The 19535-nt window shown below is 37.6% G+C and overlaps 1 protein-coding gene across 6 annotated transcripts in view; it reads left to right on the top strand.

Moving 5' to 3' along the window:
- Positions 1–19535, top strand: part of Fbxo38 (F-box protein 38) — a 67996-nt gene that overhangs the window by 8916 nt on the left and 39545 nt on the right. For all 6 annotated transcript variants that reach the window (XM_004664746.2, XM_045132380.1, XM_045132383.1 and 3 more), the window contains exons 3-9: positions 5230–5363; positions 9921–10084; positions 10296–10461; positions 12120–12257; positions 13333–13470; positions 16065–16158; positions 17163–17293. In XM_004664746.2, the coding sequence (XP_004664803.2) occupies positions 5230–5363; positions 9921–10084; positions 10296–10461; positions 12120–12257; positions 13333–13470; positions 16065–16158; positions 17163–17293 (965 nt within the window). The remainder of the gene's footprint in view (positions 1–5229; positions 5364–9920; positions 10085–10295; positions 10462–12119; positions 12258–13332; positions 13471–16064; positions 16159–17162; positions 17294–19535) is intronic.

The raw sequence follows: 19535 nt of genomic DNA, 5'->3' as shown, positions 1-19535 counted from the left end.
ATGGGATAAGTGTGTGATGCTAAGGGTGATTATTATGTGCTCCCATTCTTCATATTGCAACAATTTTTATACTAACCATTTAAATCCTTACCTTTTATTCCATTAAATGTACATATGACATATTTAAGTTGTTCCTTTTCTTTATAACGGGATTGTTTCTAGTTTTTCTCTTTTCTGCACTTACAGTTCTAATGAAAATTTCAAACTATCTGGATTTTGCATTATATTAGTTTACTTACCTAGAAAATTTTCCATTTGTAGTATTCTTAGAAATGTATTGAATTTTACAAATTAATGAATTTTTTCTATTATGCAGCTTTTAAAATTCATTTCTCTCTCTCTCTTTCTTTTTTTTGGTATAGTACTGGGTATTGAAATCAGAGCCTAACCCTTAATTAGGAACTTTTTAAATGTTGACATTATTTTAAGAAATCATGCATACTTTTTTTCCTAGTATAATTTTGTATATTTATCTTCTACACTTTATTTGGTGACAATACAGTTTTTGGGAATTTAGTCTTGTCTGGTAAGAAAAAGCCCAATTAAAATAATAGACTTTTTTTTTTTTTCTTCCTAAGGCTGGAGATGGCTTAGTGGATAAAGTACTTGTCATGCAAGATGGGGACCAGAGTTTGGATCCTTATAACTCAAGTAAAATGCCTGGCTCGATGGTACATGCCTGTACTCCAGGCACTAGGGCAGTAGAGATAGAGAATATCTGAGGGCTTTACTGGGTAGCTAGTATAGCCAGCTCTGTGAGCTCTGGGTTCCATAAGAGCCCCTGTCTCAAAAAACAGTGGGGAAAGCTATTGAGGAAGATACCTCACATTAACCTTAGGCCTCCATATGCACATATACCTGTATACCCATGTGCCCACACATAGCCACATGCACACATGCTACATACAGAAGCAAAAGCACTAGCTTCCCCTCCCACCCCCACCGTCTCATTGTAACAAGATGATAGTAAAGTCCATGTGGTAGGACAAAAATCTATGAAGATGCTAACAGTTTCAGAAAAGTTAACTATACTCTACCTACCTACCTAATGTTCAAAAAGTATATTTATGTATATGGCATTTTATTTATTTGCAAGAAGAGGGGCAGATAGAGAGAATAGGTATGCCAGGGTTTCCAGCCGCTGCAGACAAATTCCAGATGCGTGCCCCTTTGTGTATCTGGGTTTACATGGGTTCTGGGGTTAGGCTTTGCAAAGCCTTAACCACTGATCCATCTCTTCAGACCCTGAACTATATTTTATAATATATAATAGTTACATTAAGAGCTGGAGAAGATAATCTTGTAAGGCAGTTGAACCAAAGAAACCCTGGCAGCAAATGTAGACTCAAATCCATGTGGAGATTTAGTCTATGAAAAAGTTGGTTCTCACATCATTGAGAAAATGATGATGATATAACCTACATATCATTTGGAGGAGAAACTAGAAGCATGACCTTGTATCTTAAACTTTAAGACTTCATTCTAAATAGATATAGAAATAGTAATAAAGCTATTAAAATTCCATTAAAAAGCATAAATAAAGTTGTAGGGATAGCTGTTGGATATTGATTATCATATATTGTGTACATATTTTAATTGATCATCTTGTGTCTGTGAAGCTCTACAAATATATCTCAAATAATAATTTAAAGTGCTTGGATATATTATGAACAAACTAGACCATATTTTATCCACTGAATCATCTCTTCAGCTAGATCATATTTTATTTTTTATTTCTTCTTATTTTATATGTTTATTTGAGATAGAAAGAATGGCCCTGGGTGTGCCAGAGCCTCTAGCCACTGCAGGTGAACTCCAGACAAATGCATGACCTTGTGCATCTGGTACGTGGATACTGAGGAATTGAACCTGGGTCCTTTTGCTTTGCTGGCAAGTGCCTTTATGACTAAGCCATCTCTCCAGCCCTATTTTAATTTATATTTTATTCATTTACTTATTTATAATTTGAGAGAGAGAAGCGGATAGAGAATGGGTATGCCAGAGCCTCCAGCCATTGCAAACGAACCTCAATGTATATCTGGCTTACATGGGTACTGGGTAATCGAACCTGGATCCATAGGCTTCATAGGCAAGTGCCTTAACCTCTAAACCATCTCTCCAGCCCTAGACCATATTTTATATGAAAATAAATTAGATGACATTTTGTAGTCAGCAGAATTTTTAAACTTAACTGGGAGAATCAAATAAAAGGATCTTGCCTGCTTCTAGTAAGGAAAGCATGTAGAAGACTGGCAGAATGTGAGACCTGAGAGCTGATGAGTTCATGAACTTGGTATGAGATGTTTATTCTAAAAATAAATAACTTATGCTTTATTCTATTTTTAGGCTTCCAAACTTTTTGTCTGAGAACTGTAGTAGTAGTAGTGGTGGTGCAGTAACTATTTAACACATGTTCTTAAAATTGGAAAAATGTTGGCTTTGGAAAAAAACTGGCATTTCTAAAACATAAAATATATCTATGTGCCTCTTGAACTCTGGTCCTTTAACTGTATATTGATAAGGATAAAAAATGTGTTTCTGCCAGGTGTGGTGGTGCATGCCTTTAATCCCAGCACTTGGAAGGCAGAGGTAAGAGGATCACTGTGAGTTCAAGGCCACCCTGAGACTACAGAGTGAATTTCAGGTCAGCCTGAGCTAGAGTGAGACCCTACCTTGAAAAACAAAACAAACACAAAATGTGTTTCTTCTTGGAGAAATAGTAATCTCATATAATTTTAATTAAAAAAAATGTTGATGTTTTTATTTAAAGGGGTTATAAAACAAACCCACACAATTGTTTTAGATAGCAGTCACTTAGAAAAAAAAAAACAAGAGTAATAAAACTTGATTTAGAAAAAACAGCAATTAAAAAAATCATTGCTTATAAAATGAGTTTCTGAAAATTACTTATATCTGAATAATAGCTAGAAATAATGCTTTTTTTTGCTATATATTTAACTTTTTATTTGTTTGAGACAGAAAGAGGAGAGAGAATGGGTATATCAGGACTTCTAGTCATTGCAAACAAACTCTAGATGTATGAGTCCCCTTGAGCATCTGACTTACGTGGGACCTGGGTCCTTAGGTTTTACAGGCATGTAGACCAAGCCATCCCTCCAGCCCTTTTTGGTGTAAATTTGATTCAATTTACATTATTTTGAAGTGTCAAGGCCAGAAAAAAATGGAGTAGAGGAATAGTCAGCTTGCATGAACTTTTAGAATTAGCTTAATTTTCAGTGTGTCAGGTGTCTCCCCTTGCCCCCAGTAGCTGTTAGCCAGAGGGCAAGGGAACATAGGATGGCAGAAAGGGAAAGAAAAAGACCAGATGAGGCTATGTGGCAAAAAGAGGAAGCAGCTAATTACCTTGTAATGAGGTTGTGACAAGATGCATACTGTTCAAATAGTTTCATGATATTTATGAGAATACACACACACACACACACGTGTGTGTGTGTATTACATGTGCCTTAAAATTTAAAAAAAAAAAGACAAAATTAATCCAGGTGGTGGGAGGGAGTGTGTGTGTATAAGGATGTTAATAAAGAGATGAAGTTTTCTGGTCTTTTTAAGTAGATACTGGCTGGGCTGGAGAGATGGTTTAGTGGTTAAGGCACTTACTTGTGAAGCCTAAAGACCGAGGCTCAGTTCCCCAGTACCCATGTAAGACAGATGCACTAGGTGGCACATGTGTGTGGAGTCTGTTTGCAGTGGATGGAGGCCCTGATGTACCCATTCTCTTTCATTGTATCTCTGTCTGTCTCAAATAAAGAAATAGATACTGGTTATATTAAACACAGGACAGAAGGAGAAATAACGGAAAGTTTCAGAACAATCATAAGTAAGATTATAAGAAGAAGTGGAGCCAGGCGTGGTGGTGCACGCCTTTAATCCCAGCACTTGGGAGGCAGAGGTAGGAGGATCGCCGAGAGTTCGAGGCCATCCTGAGACTACATAGTTAATTCCTGGTCAGCCTGGACAAGAATGAGACCCTTCCTCAAAAAATAAAAAATCAAAAGTGGAAATCTTAAGAAAGGCTTACCAGTGTGTGTGCGCGCGCGCGCGCACGTGTGTGTTTCCTTAAAGGTAAAATAAATCACATATTGTAAAATTTATATGTATATATGGTTTGTTTATGGATAAATTAGAGCCATTTCAGACTCAGTGGTTGAGGGGGGAACTACAGAAAATGGATGTTCTATGTATAAGATATCAGATAACATTAGCCATATTCAAGTCATTGGTTCTATCTTATCTCACCTTGATCATCATACATTGAAACACACTGAGCATTATTTTCTTCCTTTCTTTGTTTTTGCATTTTGAATGTTTTCAAATTTTCTTTTTCCATGAAAACTTAAAAGAAGAGGGCCAGGGAAATGGCTCAGTGGATAAAAAGCACTTACTTTGCAAACATGAAAACCTGAGTTCATATCCCCAGAACCCACTTAAAGCAATAGAAAATTCCTATGCCAAAATGGAGGAAAGACTGGAGAATTCCCAGAAGCGTGTATACCAGCTAACCTGACATACACAGCAGTAAACAAGAGATGCTGCCTCAAGTCAGGTAGAAGGCAAGGTAGATAGATGCCCAAGGTTGTCCTGACTTCATATGCACTGTGTGGTACACACATGCCTTGCTGCATTCACAACTCCGAACACACATGCATCATGTACACACAGGATAAGGAGGATGGGCTAGACAGATGCTCAGCAGTATAAGTTGCTGGCTTGCAAAGCCTGACAGCCCAGGTTCAATTTGCTAGTACTCACATAAAACCAGATGTGCAAAGTCGTACATACATCTGGAGTTTGCAGTGGCTGTAGGCCCTGACATTCTCATTTCTTTTCTATGTCCCTCTCTTTTGCACAAAAATTATTTTTTAAATTTTTTTGTCTATTTTCATTTATTTGAAAGCGACGGGCAGAGAGAGAGAGAAAGAGGCAGATAGAGAGACAAAATGGGCACGCCAGGGCCTCTGGGCACTGCAAACAATTATTTTTGAAGATAAACAAGAAACGTCAGTTTTAATAAACTCTCATATGGAGAGAGCCCGATGCTTTATTTGGATACATGAGTATTTGCTGACTTAACCTGTTTTTATACATCTCACTTAAAAGTAAATATTCTTAAGATCACATTTCATTTGAGATAGAATGGTGAAGTGGGGGGGGCAGATAGGAAACAAAGCATTTGTGTATTTGATAAATGTGTTTCTTTCTCTTACAAAGGTACCTCCCCCTGCAGGATATCATGTGCATGGAATGTCTTTCCCGGAAGCTGAAGGAAGCTGTGACCCTGTATCTCAGAGTCGTGAGGGTTGTGGATCTCTGTGCTGGGCGATGGTGGGAATATATGCCAAGTGGTAAGTAGACATAGCTTACAAGTTGCAATTGAGTCCTCCTGGAGAGTGATGATAGTGGGTCCATAGGATGGGATTTCTTGTGTTAATTAAAGACATCCTACATATGACAAGAAAACACAGGGGGACTGTTTGGTGGAGAGAAAGTGAGGTAGTCCAGTGTGGAAGAGGTGACAAGGGTTATGGGGGAGTGAATATGAGCAAAGCACCATGATGTACATGTAGGAAAATGTCATAAAGACAGCCATGGTTTTCTACCCTATCTAAATAATTAGTAAAAAGGGTCTTATTTAGTTAATACTAGTCCATTAATTAGTGTGATGTACTGTTTGTCAGTTCGGAATGTTTTTATTTTGGTTATTTTTTTGCAGAGTAATTGTATTCTTTTTTAAACTTTTCGTTTACGTTTGTACATACAGACAGTATGCTATAATCATAATCTCAATCCGGCACCCTGCTTTTTCTCCCTCTTAAGTTTCCCCTCCACTGAATCCCTTCTTTCGAACAGGTCTTTTATTTTTATTTTTATTTTTTTGAGGTAGGGTCTTGTAGCCTAGGTTGATCTGGAGTTACATGTTTACCTAATTTCAGAGAGCAATATTTTATAGTAGGTGAGAAAAAAAATTGGGGCAATGTGAAAGGGACTATCTTATTCTTTTATAGGTTTGTTTTAGTAGAGATTAAGCTGACAGGATCCTGGAGGATAACAGAGCTCTCTTATAGTCCAATCTTAGCATTAACACCATTACCACCTAGCAAATTAGGGCAAAATCTATACACATGGTAGACTTACAGGCTGTGACAAATATCTGTGTGTCCTGAGTTTTCATCTCTTCAGTGAATATAAAAGAGAATGGAAGCAAACTGTCTTTAACCTAGGATAAAATCATAATATAATAAGATCATAATCATTCACCAATGTCACCTTTACTTAGTCTCTGGAGTTTTAACCCTGACTCTATATCAGTACTTTATAGTTGCTATATTAGATCTCTTTGGAGTCTCATACCATCTCAATTATGTAGAACTTTCCCTCTTACGATAGCAAGCCTATGTGAACAAAACAGGGGGTAGACATTGGAGAGCATATTTTGTTTTGAATCCCAGCACTGCTGGTGTCTTCTCTTAACATTGATTTTTTTTTTTATTTGTAAATGGGGTGATAAACTTTTCCATTATTTTGGAATAAATGATAGCAAAATGGCTTACACAGTCAATGATTCTGTTGGTAAACATTACAAGAGAAAAAAGGAAGTGTCATAACTATAGAGAAAGATCTCTTAGATCCTTCTTACTTTTCACTGTTTTGTTGTTGCTTTAGATGGTGATTTTTGAGACAAGGTCTCATGTAGTACAGGCTGGCTTTGAACTTGCTATGTAACCAAGGCTGGGACTGAGCTTCTGATTCTCATGCCTCTACCTCCCATGTGCTAACATAATATATCTTGTTCTTATTCTTTCCTTTTGTGATTCTAAAGTTAGCAAATTTGGATTGGCTGTGTACAAATAGAACAACCTTTAAAAAATTTAGGACTCAGTCATTTGGGACTTCATTTTATTTGTGTGAGTACGTCCGTGCATTTGGTGTGTTGTGGTGGTGTCCCATATTCCTCCTAAAGTGAAAGGGGATTGCCTACCATGATAGCAGAATATTGGGTGTCCTGCCCCTGAGTGCCCCTTAAGGGGCACTGATGTTTCTCAGGTCTCTGCTCCCCTGTAGGACTAAGGTTACAGGTGTGCATGGCCATGCCCAGCTGCTTGTGTGGGATCTGGAGCTTCAAACTCTGGTGGTCTCAGAGGCCCTCATTCTTGCAAAGAAAGGGCATGTAGTGGCGGAGCCATCTCTCCAGCCCCATTTTATTCTAGACAGTTAATATTTTGGTCTTATGAATAGACAGTTGGCTTTTAGAGCTGTCCTGAGGTCCCAGTAAAATAAAATGTCATGTCTGTGACTTTTCTTCCTGTTTATTTAACTGATAGGTCTTGCCTATCTCTGTCCCCATCTTGTTGGTTCCTATTGCAGAGCACAACTGGCTTCCTGGATACCTTCCTACTGGCTCAGCATCCTCTCAACTTGGATCATTCTTGTTTGCTTAGACAACTCTTTTATCTTTTTTGAAACAATGAGCTGTTTCAACTGGCAGGGAGTGATATAGAATAGAACAATGATTAGGAAATGTATAGAACAAGAACTTAGTTTGAGATAGGGATGAGATTGAAACTTGCTGAAGGTGAGGGTCATACCTTGTTTTATATTTAGTGTTCTTCAGAGCCCTGAAGATTTTCTAGAACAGCAGCTTTGGGGTGGAGGAAGGTAGTGGTAATCCTGTGAATAGTCCCTTACCACACCCCAGTCAAATGGATCCACATCATTTGAGTTAGTTAGGAATTGTTAGCTAAAAATGTAAATGCCTTACAGGTAGCCAGAACAGAAAAGACAGTAAGAAATGAAATGCCTTGTCTATAAAGTATTAACTCAGAACAAATAGAGTATGACACTTTTTCTGTGCTATTAATTAACCAATACATTATCTGTTATAACTATTTATTCAGTGTACTATTAGCTTTATGAAACTTTTTAAGGAAATTTTCTTTGAATTTTTGGTAAAAATTAGAAGTCTCCCCCCACCCCCAAAAAAATTACAAGTGCCTATTTGTTGCTGTCAGGTTCATATTGCTGGTAGAAATCACCCAACCAAAAGGAGCTTGTGGGAAAAAGAGGCTTATTTTGGTTTACAGGCTCAAGGGGGAAGCTCCACAATGGTAGGGATAATGATAGCATGAGCAGAGGGTGGACATAACCCCCTGGTGGACAACAGGAACAGGAGAGTGTGCCAAACACTGGCAAGTGGACACTGGCTATAATACCCATAAGCCCAAACCCAGCAATAGCACTCCTTCAGGAGGTGTTAATTCCCAAATCTCCATCAGCTGGGAACCTAGCATTTGGAACACCTAAGTTTATGAGGGTCACCTGAATCAAACCACCACATTCCACTCCTGGCTCCTATAAACTGATAACCATACATGATATAAAATGCAGTGCATTCATCCAACTTTAAAAGTCCCCATAGTTTTTATTAATTTCAATGATGTTCATACATCCCCACAGTCCAAGATCTTTTAATTGAGCCATAATACCAAAAAGTCCTGAAAAAAAACCATAATGGCACAGAATAAACATTCACATTGCAAAAGATGGCATCGGGCATAGCAAAGAAACATCCAGCCAATACAAGATTTAAAACAGCCAGGACAAACATCAAACTCTGTAGCTTCAAGTCCAACAACTCTAGTCAGTGACAAATCTCCAAGACCAATAATTCAAACCAGCAATAAGTTTTTGGAGTTCCAATTCCGCCTTTCCAGCTAGGCTTCTCATAATCCTGGAAAACTTCATCAGAGCTGGCAGCTTTCCTTAGCAGCCATCTCATGGTCCCAGCAGCTCCACTGGGTCTCTACTGCAATCCATGGTTCATCCTCATGGCCTCAATGGGGGTCTCCATGCAGTGACCCAGCAAACCTGCCTCACACTGCCCATGGTCATTTCCAAAACATAAGACCGTGTTGGAAACTCAATGACCCTTTCTTTCCTGCATTTCTTATACTCCACAATACCAGGTAGGGTGTCAGTTTGTTAATCCAGGGGGGAATAAAGCAGACTTTGAAGAACAGGACACTACTTGAGCATTCAGTCCCCTTCAAAAGAGTCTACATTCTTCATGTTGCCCTATGCAGGTTGGCTGGCCCAATCTCAATGGTTGTAACCTCTGAATTGCATCTAAATGGGCAGCAGTTCACCCAAAGATTTTTGGGTTTTTTTTTTGTGCCATATCCCACTTCTCGCAACAGTCCATTCCTACACAGTGCAGCCCTGCACAACTTATCAAGACACAGCTATGAAAGCAAGCCTGTCACACAGACTGTAGACCAATCCAGGCAGTGCTCTTTCTAGCCTTCATAAGCCAAACTTCACAGTCCATAGTTCTTACTGCATTCAGGTCTTTGAATTGTGACCAGAATAGTCCATCAAGCTGTACTTACAGCACTGCAAGGTATCTCTTAGGCCAAGGTTTCAAATCCTTCCACATTCCTCTTGAAAATTAGCTCCAAAATGCCAAAGCCATACAATCAGGTGTCCAGCAGCAACCCCACTCCTCGGTACCAACATTATAGTTGCAGTCAGGTTTGCATTGCTAGTAGAAATCACCCAACCAAAAGCAGCTTGTGGGGAAAAAAAGAAGTTTATTTTGGCTTACAGGCATGAGGGTGAAGCTCCACGATGGCAGGGAAAATGCTGGCATGAGCAGAGGGTGGACATAACCCCCTGGCCAACATTAGGTGGACAATAGCAACAGGAGAGTGTGCCAGACATTGGCAAGGGGACACTGGCTATAATACCCATAAGCCTGCCCCCAGCAATAGCACTCCTCCAGGAGGCATTAATTCCCAAATCTCCACCAGCTGGGAACCTAGCATGCAGGTTATGGGGCACACCGGAATCAAACCACCACACTAATAAATGTTTATGAAGCTCAATAAATGCTTCTGCACTTTCAGGCTTCACAGACTCCAGTTTTCTAACACTTTTAAAGAAGATGCCAGATGTTGAGCAGCTATATGGTCTTCACCCTCGATACCTTGAAAGGCGAAGAGTAAGGGGCCATGAGGCTTTTAGCATTCCAGGGGTCCTAGAGGCTTTGCAAGCATGTCCAAACTTAGTGGTAAGTGCACCTGGCTGACATTGTGACCTCAACTGATTGATGAAATGATGGATCAAAAGAATGATAGCACTTGTTCACATGTATATTTCATGCTTAAGTTTTGTCTTGTGTTCCCTCTATTGCCTGCTTAACTATTGTGGTACAGAAAGAGAAGCTCTTGGATGCTAAATTAAAAGCCTTCTTTTATGCTTGCTCTGCTGTTGTTTTCTAGGGTGTAGAAACATCTCATTTGGAGTTGGTAGAATCTATCTGGACATACATGCCACATGTTCATATATTGGGGAAATTTCGTAACCGGAATGGAGCATTTCCAATTCCTCCTGAAAATAAGCTAAAAATTCCTATAGGAGCTAAAATTCAGACTTTGCATTTAGTTGGTAAGTACTTCTTTCCTGGGTCACTTATAATTCTGTGTATTCTGTGGGGGAAATGCTGCTTTACAAGCACTCTGCCCCCCCCTTTTTTTTCAACTGTGTGTGTGTTGTGCATGTATGGGCAGGTGCACTTGAGTTTGTGGAGGCCAGAGGTTGTCTTCCTTAATTCCTCTCCATATTACTTTTTGTGACAGTTTCTTGCTAACTCTAGAGCTTAACAACTTGGTTAATCTAGCAAGTTCCTCAAGTTTCCTTTCATTTAGAATTTATAAGTTACTGTTTTTTTTTAATCTTTCCACATTACTGAAATCTGTCCCTATTCTACACCCCTATCTTTTCCAGATATGATCCTCTGAATATGATTCTAGTGTTGAGTCACTCGTTGATCAGAGGCATGAAATAAGCTTGTTAATTTAAATTATTAAAATGTGTAGCTAAAGACTGGGGAAAATGGCTGAGTAAAGTGCTTACCACATAAGCATGGTGCTTTATGTTGAATCCTCAGAACCCACATAAAAATGCTAGGCACAGTGGCACGTACTTATAATCCCAGTGCCAAGGAGGCAGAGAGAGGGAATCCATGGGGCTCACTAGTTAGCTAGTCGAATCAGTGTACTCTTAAGTTCAGTGAGACACCCTTTCTCTATAAAATGTGATGGAGAGCAATTGAATCAACCTCTGGCCTCTACAGGGACTCACACATGCATGCACTTCTCCACCCCCCCCCCGACACAAACATGAGCCCACACACATATACATATACACACACTCACACATACAAATGCAAGAAAAAATAAGATCAAAATTAAAAAGCTGTTAGATTTCTTTCTTAGAGCCATGTTAGCTGGCTTCTTCTACATATTTACAAATTATTAGCATACATACAAGTGTAGGGATGGCATTTTAAGCTTTATCCTGTCTACTATGTACCACATTATTGAAACCCAGCTAGCCTGACTTTGTGATGAGGAATTTAGTTTCCTTACTGGTAGGGCCATGGTCAATGATAGTCATACAGTGAATTTGTGTATTTCGTGTCCATTTGCAGAGTTTTACTTTCAGAAACCTAGTTCCACTTGTCATCTTCTGGACAGATACATCTTAGAAGAGTTGTTAGGGCTTGGAGAACAGTGCCTTGCGTATAGGAATTTGAGTTTTGTGTTTTCAAGGTAGAGTCTCACTGGTCTCTCTGTAGTCTCAGGATGGTCTCGAATTCAAGGCAGCCCTCCTACCTCTCCCTCCCAACTTCTGGGATTAAAGGAATGCACCACTACATCTAGCCTTTTTTTTTTTTTTTTTTTTTTAATTTTTATATTTTTGGTTTTTCTGAGGTAAGGTTTCAGTCTAGCCTAGGCCAACCTGGAACTCACTCTGTAGTCCCAAACTGTCCTCAAACTCATATTGATCCTCCTATCTCTGCATCCTGAGTGCTGGGATTAAAGGTGTGTAATACCATGCCTGGCTTGGAATTCATGCTAAATCCTATCTTCTTCTAAAGTGTTAACCTGTTTATGTAATTTGTATAAAATGTTCTTTGTCAGCCCATTTTAAGTAACAAACTTGATGGATTTTAATTACATAATTGCTTCTGATAAGAATCTCCTAGGAGGATAAACTGTCATTTTCTTGTTTGTTTGTTTTTTTTCCTATATGTGTTTTAGGAGTGAATGTTCCTGAAATTCCATGTATCCCAATGCTAAGGCACCTATATATGAAGTGGGTAAGACTCACTAAACCACAACCATTTAAAGACTTTCTTTGCATCAGCTTAAGAACTTTTGTCATGAGGAACTGTGCAGGTAATGGTTATGGTGGAACTGAATGTATGCTATTCTTAAAATGCCCTAAAGTATACTCTGCATCTGCATTTTAGTGAAAATTACATTATGGTGTTACTATTTATAGTCTGTAACTCATTCATCCTGTGAATAGAAACATTTTCTGTTTTGTAGACAATGGAAACATGATTTGTGTTCAAATTCAGTAAAAGTGTGAAATCAAATTGTATTTCATATAAATTTTTTGTATACTTGATTTGAGTTTACTTTGTCTCTGGTCTCCTACGCAGTAGAAATGCTTAAACCTTATTTGATGTTGTTCTCCTAACAAAGCCTTTCACTTCCCTTTAGCTTCCCAGTTCATAATAACCAGAGGCCCTCTTCATATGTTAATTTTGTATCTTTTCTAGTATATAGTCATCTTTTTTTGATCACATCTGCCTGTTCACAGTTTACTACACAGTGTATGGCTTTCACCTCAGTGTCTTCTTTAACACTTTAGTTTCTTACACACAGATACGTTCTTCTTCATTGTATATCCATTAGAATCTGCTTTTTCTACCTTACCTTCATTTCACTCTTTTTTCTTAATAATGGAGTACAACAGATCTTATGGCATTTGATGTATTCTGCCTTCTTATCTCTGGAATTACTTGTGTTCTCTCTCAGTTGAACTTCTTTTGATAAACAGGACCATGTCTTGTTATTGTCCCTATTGTCTAATATACTATACCTCACAAAAAGAGATGGTTAAATGATGGGGAAATTTACTTGAGTAAAAGGTTGACTTTTTTCTTGAGTATTCTCCCTTAATTGTTTGAGATTAGAATTATTGAGACTTGAGTGTTTTGCACCAAATATTACATATCTCAGCATTCTTTTTGAAAAATCCTTATGCTGATTAGGTTTATGTTTAATAAGTTAACATTTTATTTATAAAATGATGTATAGGTCACAGAGCCAGTTACAGTTTGACTATTATCTTGAGACATAAAGCTTATAGTTACTCATTTAGTTTCTGTTTTGAAAAAAAAAAAATCATCTTTAAAGCAGCTTACACTGCTTTATTGAAGTTTTTTTGTTTGTTGTTTTCCAGGACCCACGAATTCTTTGAAATACGTCCCCTTAGTAACAGGCTTAGCCTCTGCTCGAAACTTGGAGCACTTAGAAATGGTTCGAGTTCCTTTCCTCGGTGGTCTTATTCAACATGTGGTTGAAGACAGTTGGAGATCAGGTCATTTTCTTTAGTTAAAAAAATATTTTAAAAAACTAAGTTAAAAAAAAATTATTAAGATTTGCTTAGTTACTCCTAAGAGGTTTTTTTTTTTTTTCTAAAGAAAAGCTGTACATTTGATTTCTTTCTGGTGTATTTGATGAAGTAAGGTAAGTATCCATGAACACTGGCTAGCACTTATTTATTTTTTATGCTTGCTAAGCCTTCTCACAGGAAAGAGTGGCATGGCACCTTTTCTCATTTGTTGCTACTTATTAGTAGTTAAATAATGGCTCCTGTTATATTTAGAGTCTTCCTTAAAAATGTTAACAGAGACTTATTTCTGTTGCCCTTTGCAGGAGGCGGGGGGATGTACTTTATTGCATAAAAGTCCTAGGCCTCCAAAAGAACTCAGGCATTAGTATTGCTGATATCTAGTATTTGCTTTATATTTATAGAATCCTTTTGCTCCTTTACTTGGATATTAGATCCATCTATCTGATGATGGCTATTAAATAATGATAAGTAACATTATGTGCTTTATGTTGGTCATTTTACTACAAAGAAAAAACTGATGGAGCTAGATAATTAGTACTTAAAAAATAAAAGTCTTTTTAGTACAGCTTGTAAATAAAACAAATGAGAAATAATTAAAATGAAAAATTATAATGAAGCAAAATGGGAAATCTTCAAGTAGTACGTACTGGCAGAGGTAGTTGTTAATACTGCAAAAATACAAAGAGCAAGCAGTACATTTGTAGGCAGTTTGTCACTTAATCAGTCTATTACTAAGTTCATTGAATTACATTAACTCAAGGAAAAGGAACAGGCTTCCTCTTGTAGACCAGTGCCATTATTTATATTCTGATTACATTTACCAGGAGAAATTCAAAAGGAAAAGATCATAGTGCCCGTTCACTAGAAAGAAGGCTTGAGAAGAGAGGTGATAAGCTCAGAGTTTTTTTTAAAGTCCTAAAAGAAAAGTGGACTTTTCTTCTGTAGTCATTGTTTAATCATGATCCTGTCTTGTGTTTTACTCAAGGCGTCAGCATTCCTCACACAAAAATTGAATTCTAGGTGGATATAGATATAAATGTGAAAAAAACTTTAATATTTAGAATGTCATACTTACCTGAGGAAGGAAAGATTCTTAAGCACTATACTACAATGAACATACTGTAAATAAAAATGCCAGTAATTGACAAACTAGAACATATTTCACTTACAACCTTTGCTTATAAAAATCTTGAGTAAGACTAAAAAGCTGAGCAGTGGAGTGAGCAGTGTTGTTTTTGGCATATATTTCTAGCATGAGCCTGTATTAAGACTGTGTAAGGAATTCCTGAAATTAATAAAAGAAAAAAAAGATAGGCAAACCAATAGGAAAAATGGGATATGGGACAAGAGAAATAGAAAGCCCTTCATAAAATTTTTAATCCTGGGCTGGAGAGATGGTTCAGTGGCTAAGACATTTTACCTGCAAAGCCTAATGACCCAAGTATCCACATAAAGCCAGATGCACAAGGTGACATATGTATCTGGAGATCGTTTGTAGTGATGGCCCTGGTGTGTTCATTCGGTCTGTCTCTCTTCTTTGTGTCTCTGCTTATAATAAATAAATAAATAAATAAATAAATTTTTAAAAATTTAATCCTTATGACCAATAAACATAGGAAAAATTATTAAACTTCACTAGATTTTAGAGAACTATGCACTTAAATCCTTAGTTTGGCACATAGCATACATGTGTGCAAATATATTGAGAAAGGCAGTAGTGTTGGTTAGAATTTGGATTAGCAGGACTTTTCGTGCAATGCTGATAAGAGTGTATACTGTAATGAGCACGTTGAAATACTCTTTCATACTGTCTAATAAATTGGCCATACACAAAGCAATAATTGTAGCATTCCTGGCTTTAAGCTGAAAAGAAATGCTTATGTGCGTTCACCAGAAAATATACTCAAAGTTACTCAAAGATTGCTTATGATAAACCTAGAGGCTGATTGCCAAAAGGATGGCTAATTAAAGTGTAGCATGTTCACACAGTAAAATACTTGTCCCAATACAAATGAATAAACTTATAACCATCCACAAGAATATGGATGAATCTCATACAAAAAGTCTTTAGTCAAAGAAGCCAGGCACAAAAGTGTACATCCTTTGTGGATTTGTTTGTAGAAATTTAACCTGAATAATCAGTCCTTTATTAAAATGCACTGGACTTTTTATTAATGATTTCTGTCTGCTCCCTGACTCCTTTTTGCTTGTAGATGTAAGTTTCAAACCAAGAAAAGAAGTTGAAGTGGGTGAAGTTTGTTCTGTAACACTGGAGGCTTAACATTTGGAACCCCTCTTTATGTTTCCGTCATGCATTTGTAGCTTCTGGAAATCCTTGCTTACTCTCATTATAAATAGTTTCGTTTTCAGATGCTACCAAAGCATTTTCAGAATGTTACCTGTTTTCATGTAATAACTAAGTTATAATTCATCTTGAGATACTAATTTGAATGCAAAAATAAAACAGATTTACTTTAAATAAGTAATTTTCTTAGGTATACATAAGTGTTTTACCAAAAGTTCAGAAATGTTTGATTTTGTTCCTCTCTTTTAACTAGGTGGTTTTAGGAATTTGCACACCATTGTTCTAGGAGCTTGTAAAAATGCTCTTGAAGTGGATCTTGGTTACCTCATCATCACTGCTGCCCGTAGGTATGCTGCCTCTTTACTTTGTGTCTTTGTCCTAGCATATGTTCATGTCCCTCTCTGCCCATTTTATAAAAGTTTGGGGGAAATGTAATGTTCACATATGAAATTTGATCATGCCTTACTTGGATTTAAAATACAAAGGGACAATTTAAATGACAGAGATGATATCAATTAATAGTTGTCTCAATTTTAGATGTTGGCCATTTGAGCTGTCCTCCAGTCTAGGAAGCCCCAGAAAGGCTTAGTCTCCTATCACAGTAAAGCAGGTTTTGTTATCTAGAAATGACTCATTCTAGCTCCAACAGAAGTTAGTGACAGTCGTATCAGAAGATCTTCCAGAAACCATTGTCTCAGTCTGAATGGTCATCAGTAAAGAATTAAAAATATAAAAATTAAAGTGCTTCTAATCTTAAGTAGACACTGTTACTTTTGCTACCTACAGAAGTGTATTTTCTTACTGATACGAGGCATCAGGGGCTGGAGAGATGGTTAAGGTGCTTGCCTGTGAAGCCTAAAGACCCAGGTTTGATTCCTCAGTACCCATGTAAACCAGATACACAAGGTGGCGCATGAGTCTGGAGTTCATTTGCAGTGGCTAGAGGCCCTGGTGTACCCATTCTCTGTGTCTCTCCATTTGCCTCTTCATGTGTGTGTGTCTCTCTCCCTCCCTCCCTCCCCCCCCCCAAATTAAAAAAAAAAATGAGGCAGCAGCTACTTAATATGAGAGGTTTAGAGATACTAGCACCAGTATAGATTCTCACCTCAGTCTGATTTAAGAAAGCTCTTAGGAATGCTGTAGGATTCTTAATCTATAATTCATTGTTATTAATTATATAAATTCATTGTATTGTCTATTATGACCCTATACTTTGCAAACACTCTTGTAAAGCAAAGTAAGTGTATGTGTGTGATGGGGGGAATTATATTAATACTTATGCCCCCAGTAAAATTCCGAACATCAGGAAGAATCTGAGTCTATTGATTTTCCTTTGCTGTTTTCTTTGTAGGTTACATGAAGTTCGCATTCAACCTTCTCTAACCAAAGATGGTGTCTTTTCTGCTCTTAAGATGGCAGAGTTGGAGTTTCCTCAGTTTGAAACCCTCCATCTGGGATATGTAGATGAGTTTTTGCTGCAGAGTAAGACATCCTATTTTATTCTGTGAAATTACTATAGGAAATATATTTGGCAGGCTGAAGTCTGAATAGAGATTTGTCATTTATTTCCTAAACATGATACCCAAAGTCCTAAAGGCTCTGTTAACTCAGAAATGTCTGATTATTTCCCCTTTATATTGTTTCTGATGTAAGCAAGCCTGTTACTGAAAATGTAGTGAAGTATCCTTATTTGGATTTGAAATTGGTTCCACCTGACTGCCTAAGTGTCCTTGCTGTTCTGCTTCATTTTCACAGAATGTCTCCCTGTTTGTATTTGTTGAATTTAATCTGCCATACTACTTGAAGCTTTTGCTAGTCCTTTCACACAAGGTCCCATTCCTTGTCTATCCTCTGCATTTTCATAATAAGCCTGCTGGGGATATGGATTTTCCAGATATTTGAGCGTGTAATGGTCAGTTACTCATTTTATGAAAACTGTTTGCTTTGTCACAGCACTTTTAGTATGTATTTACAATTTCAGCAGGCAAGTATCTGACCTGTGAGCCTTCTCGTCAGTCTCCTGCCTTTACAAGTTAAGAACCATTCTTTGGAGTTTGAATTCATGTCAGTGAGCTTTCTATTGAAGCTTTCCCCCCACATGGCATTAGTAAGATGTGTAAGATTTCCACCAACAACATGTTTTTATTTTTACAAGGATTATTTCCTTCTTGGGAAATTTACAGTAGTCTTGAACTTCCACTGTCACACCAGATGATATTTTTTTCTTAGCATCTGAATTCTATTATAGAACATAAAAAAGGTATGATTCCATTGATAAGGAGACTTATCTTCCCTTTCTAATATAGGTCACAGTGGTATTTACCATTTGCATTTATTTATGTGTTATCCTTTCCCTTGTTGAAGTTCTCATCAGTGACTGCAAGAATGTTTTCACATTCAAATTATTATTTTCTATCCAGTTTAATACTGCAGATCATTTTTTAATCTGTATAGCCTGAAAACTGAGATTTTGTCAAAACAGCTTTAAAATGTTAGATAGTACAGTGGATTCCTAAAAACTCAATCTATTTGCTATGAAACTTTTCTGATTATGGAGGAGGATGATAGCGTTCTCTGTGCTTGGAGCATCTGTGTGGTATCTATAGTGTCCATGTGGTATCTAGTACCCATGTAGTATCTAGTGTCTGTGTTATCTGTGTAGTAACTTGGGAATCTGAACTCTTTCTTGGGGTTTTGTTGTTGTTTTGGCAAAAGCTTAAACATTGACATATTGTCTTCAGAATAGCTACCTTCAGATCCACTGACTGGGTTATCTTTGAGTTGAGTGAGAAGTCTACTTGCAAAAGATAGGTACATGCTTTCTTATTATATATAAGCAGTTATTTCCTATAGCATTTCTTTCTCTTTATCACACATTTTGACAGGATATAAACACTTTACCTTCTTGTCTACCATTATACTTATCTTTTAAAAAATACTCTTATTGGGGGCTGCAGAGATGGCTTAGCAGTTAAGTCACATGCCTGCAAAGCCTAAGGACCCATGTTTGATTCTCTAGATCCCATGTAAGCCATGCACATAAGGTGGCACACATGTCTGGAGTTCAGTTGCAGTTGCTGGAGGCCCTGGCATGCCAATTCTCATTCTCTCTCTCCCTCTTCCTCTCTCTCTCTCTCATAAAAATAATTTTTTATTGGCCATTTTCAAGCAAAGCAAGAGGAAGAGGAGAGAATGGGTATGCCAGGGCTTCCTGCTACTGTTAACAAACTTCAGGTACATGTGTTCCTTTGTGCATCTGGCTTTACATAGGTGCTGGGGAGTTGAACCCAGGCCATCAGACTTTGCATGCAAGCTCCTTTAACTACTGAGCCATCTTTCCAGTCCCATCATCATACTTTTAATTACGGTTTGCTTCAGTGTCTTTCCTACTTAGTAGTCTCTTAATGTTAGCATTTTGTAAGCCACTTACTTTATTCACTGTAGTTTGACTCTTCCCTCCATATGTAGACTTTGCTCTGTTTCTCTGAGGGCTGCCTAGGATTCTTTTACAGGATAAGTGCCTGGTACTTTTGAAAGACAATCTTATGAGGGAGTAGAAGTCACTGCTCATTTTTGCCCTTTAAATTATTCAGTCTCCTTTTTTCATTAAGTCAAAGTTTAAAGTATCTCTCAGGAGGAGAGTTAGAGGATAGGAGCTTGTGAAACCAAGTTACTTTTATGTTGGGAAGAGTTTGGTAAAACAAATAGGAACATCATCCTTGTC

The sequence above is a fragment of the Jaculus jaculus genome, chromosome 13, assembly GCF_020740685.1.
Source record: "Jaculus jaculus isolate mJacJac1 chromosome 13, mJacJac1.mat.Y.cur, whole genome shotgun sequence".
NCBI lineage: Eukaryota > Metazoa > Chordata > Mammalia > Rodentia > Dipodidae > Jaculus > Jaculus jaculus.
This window is presented reverse-complemented; position numbering and strand designations above follow the sequence as displayed.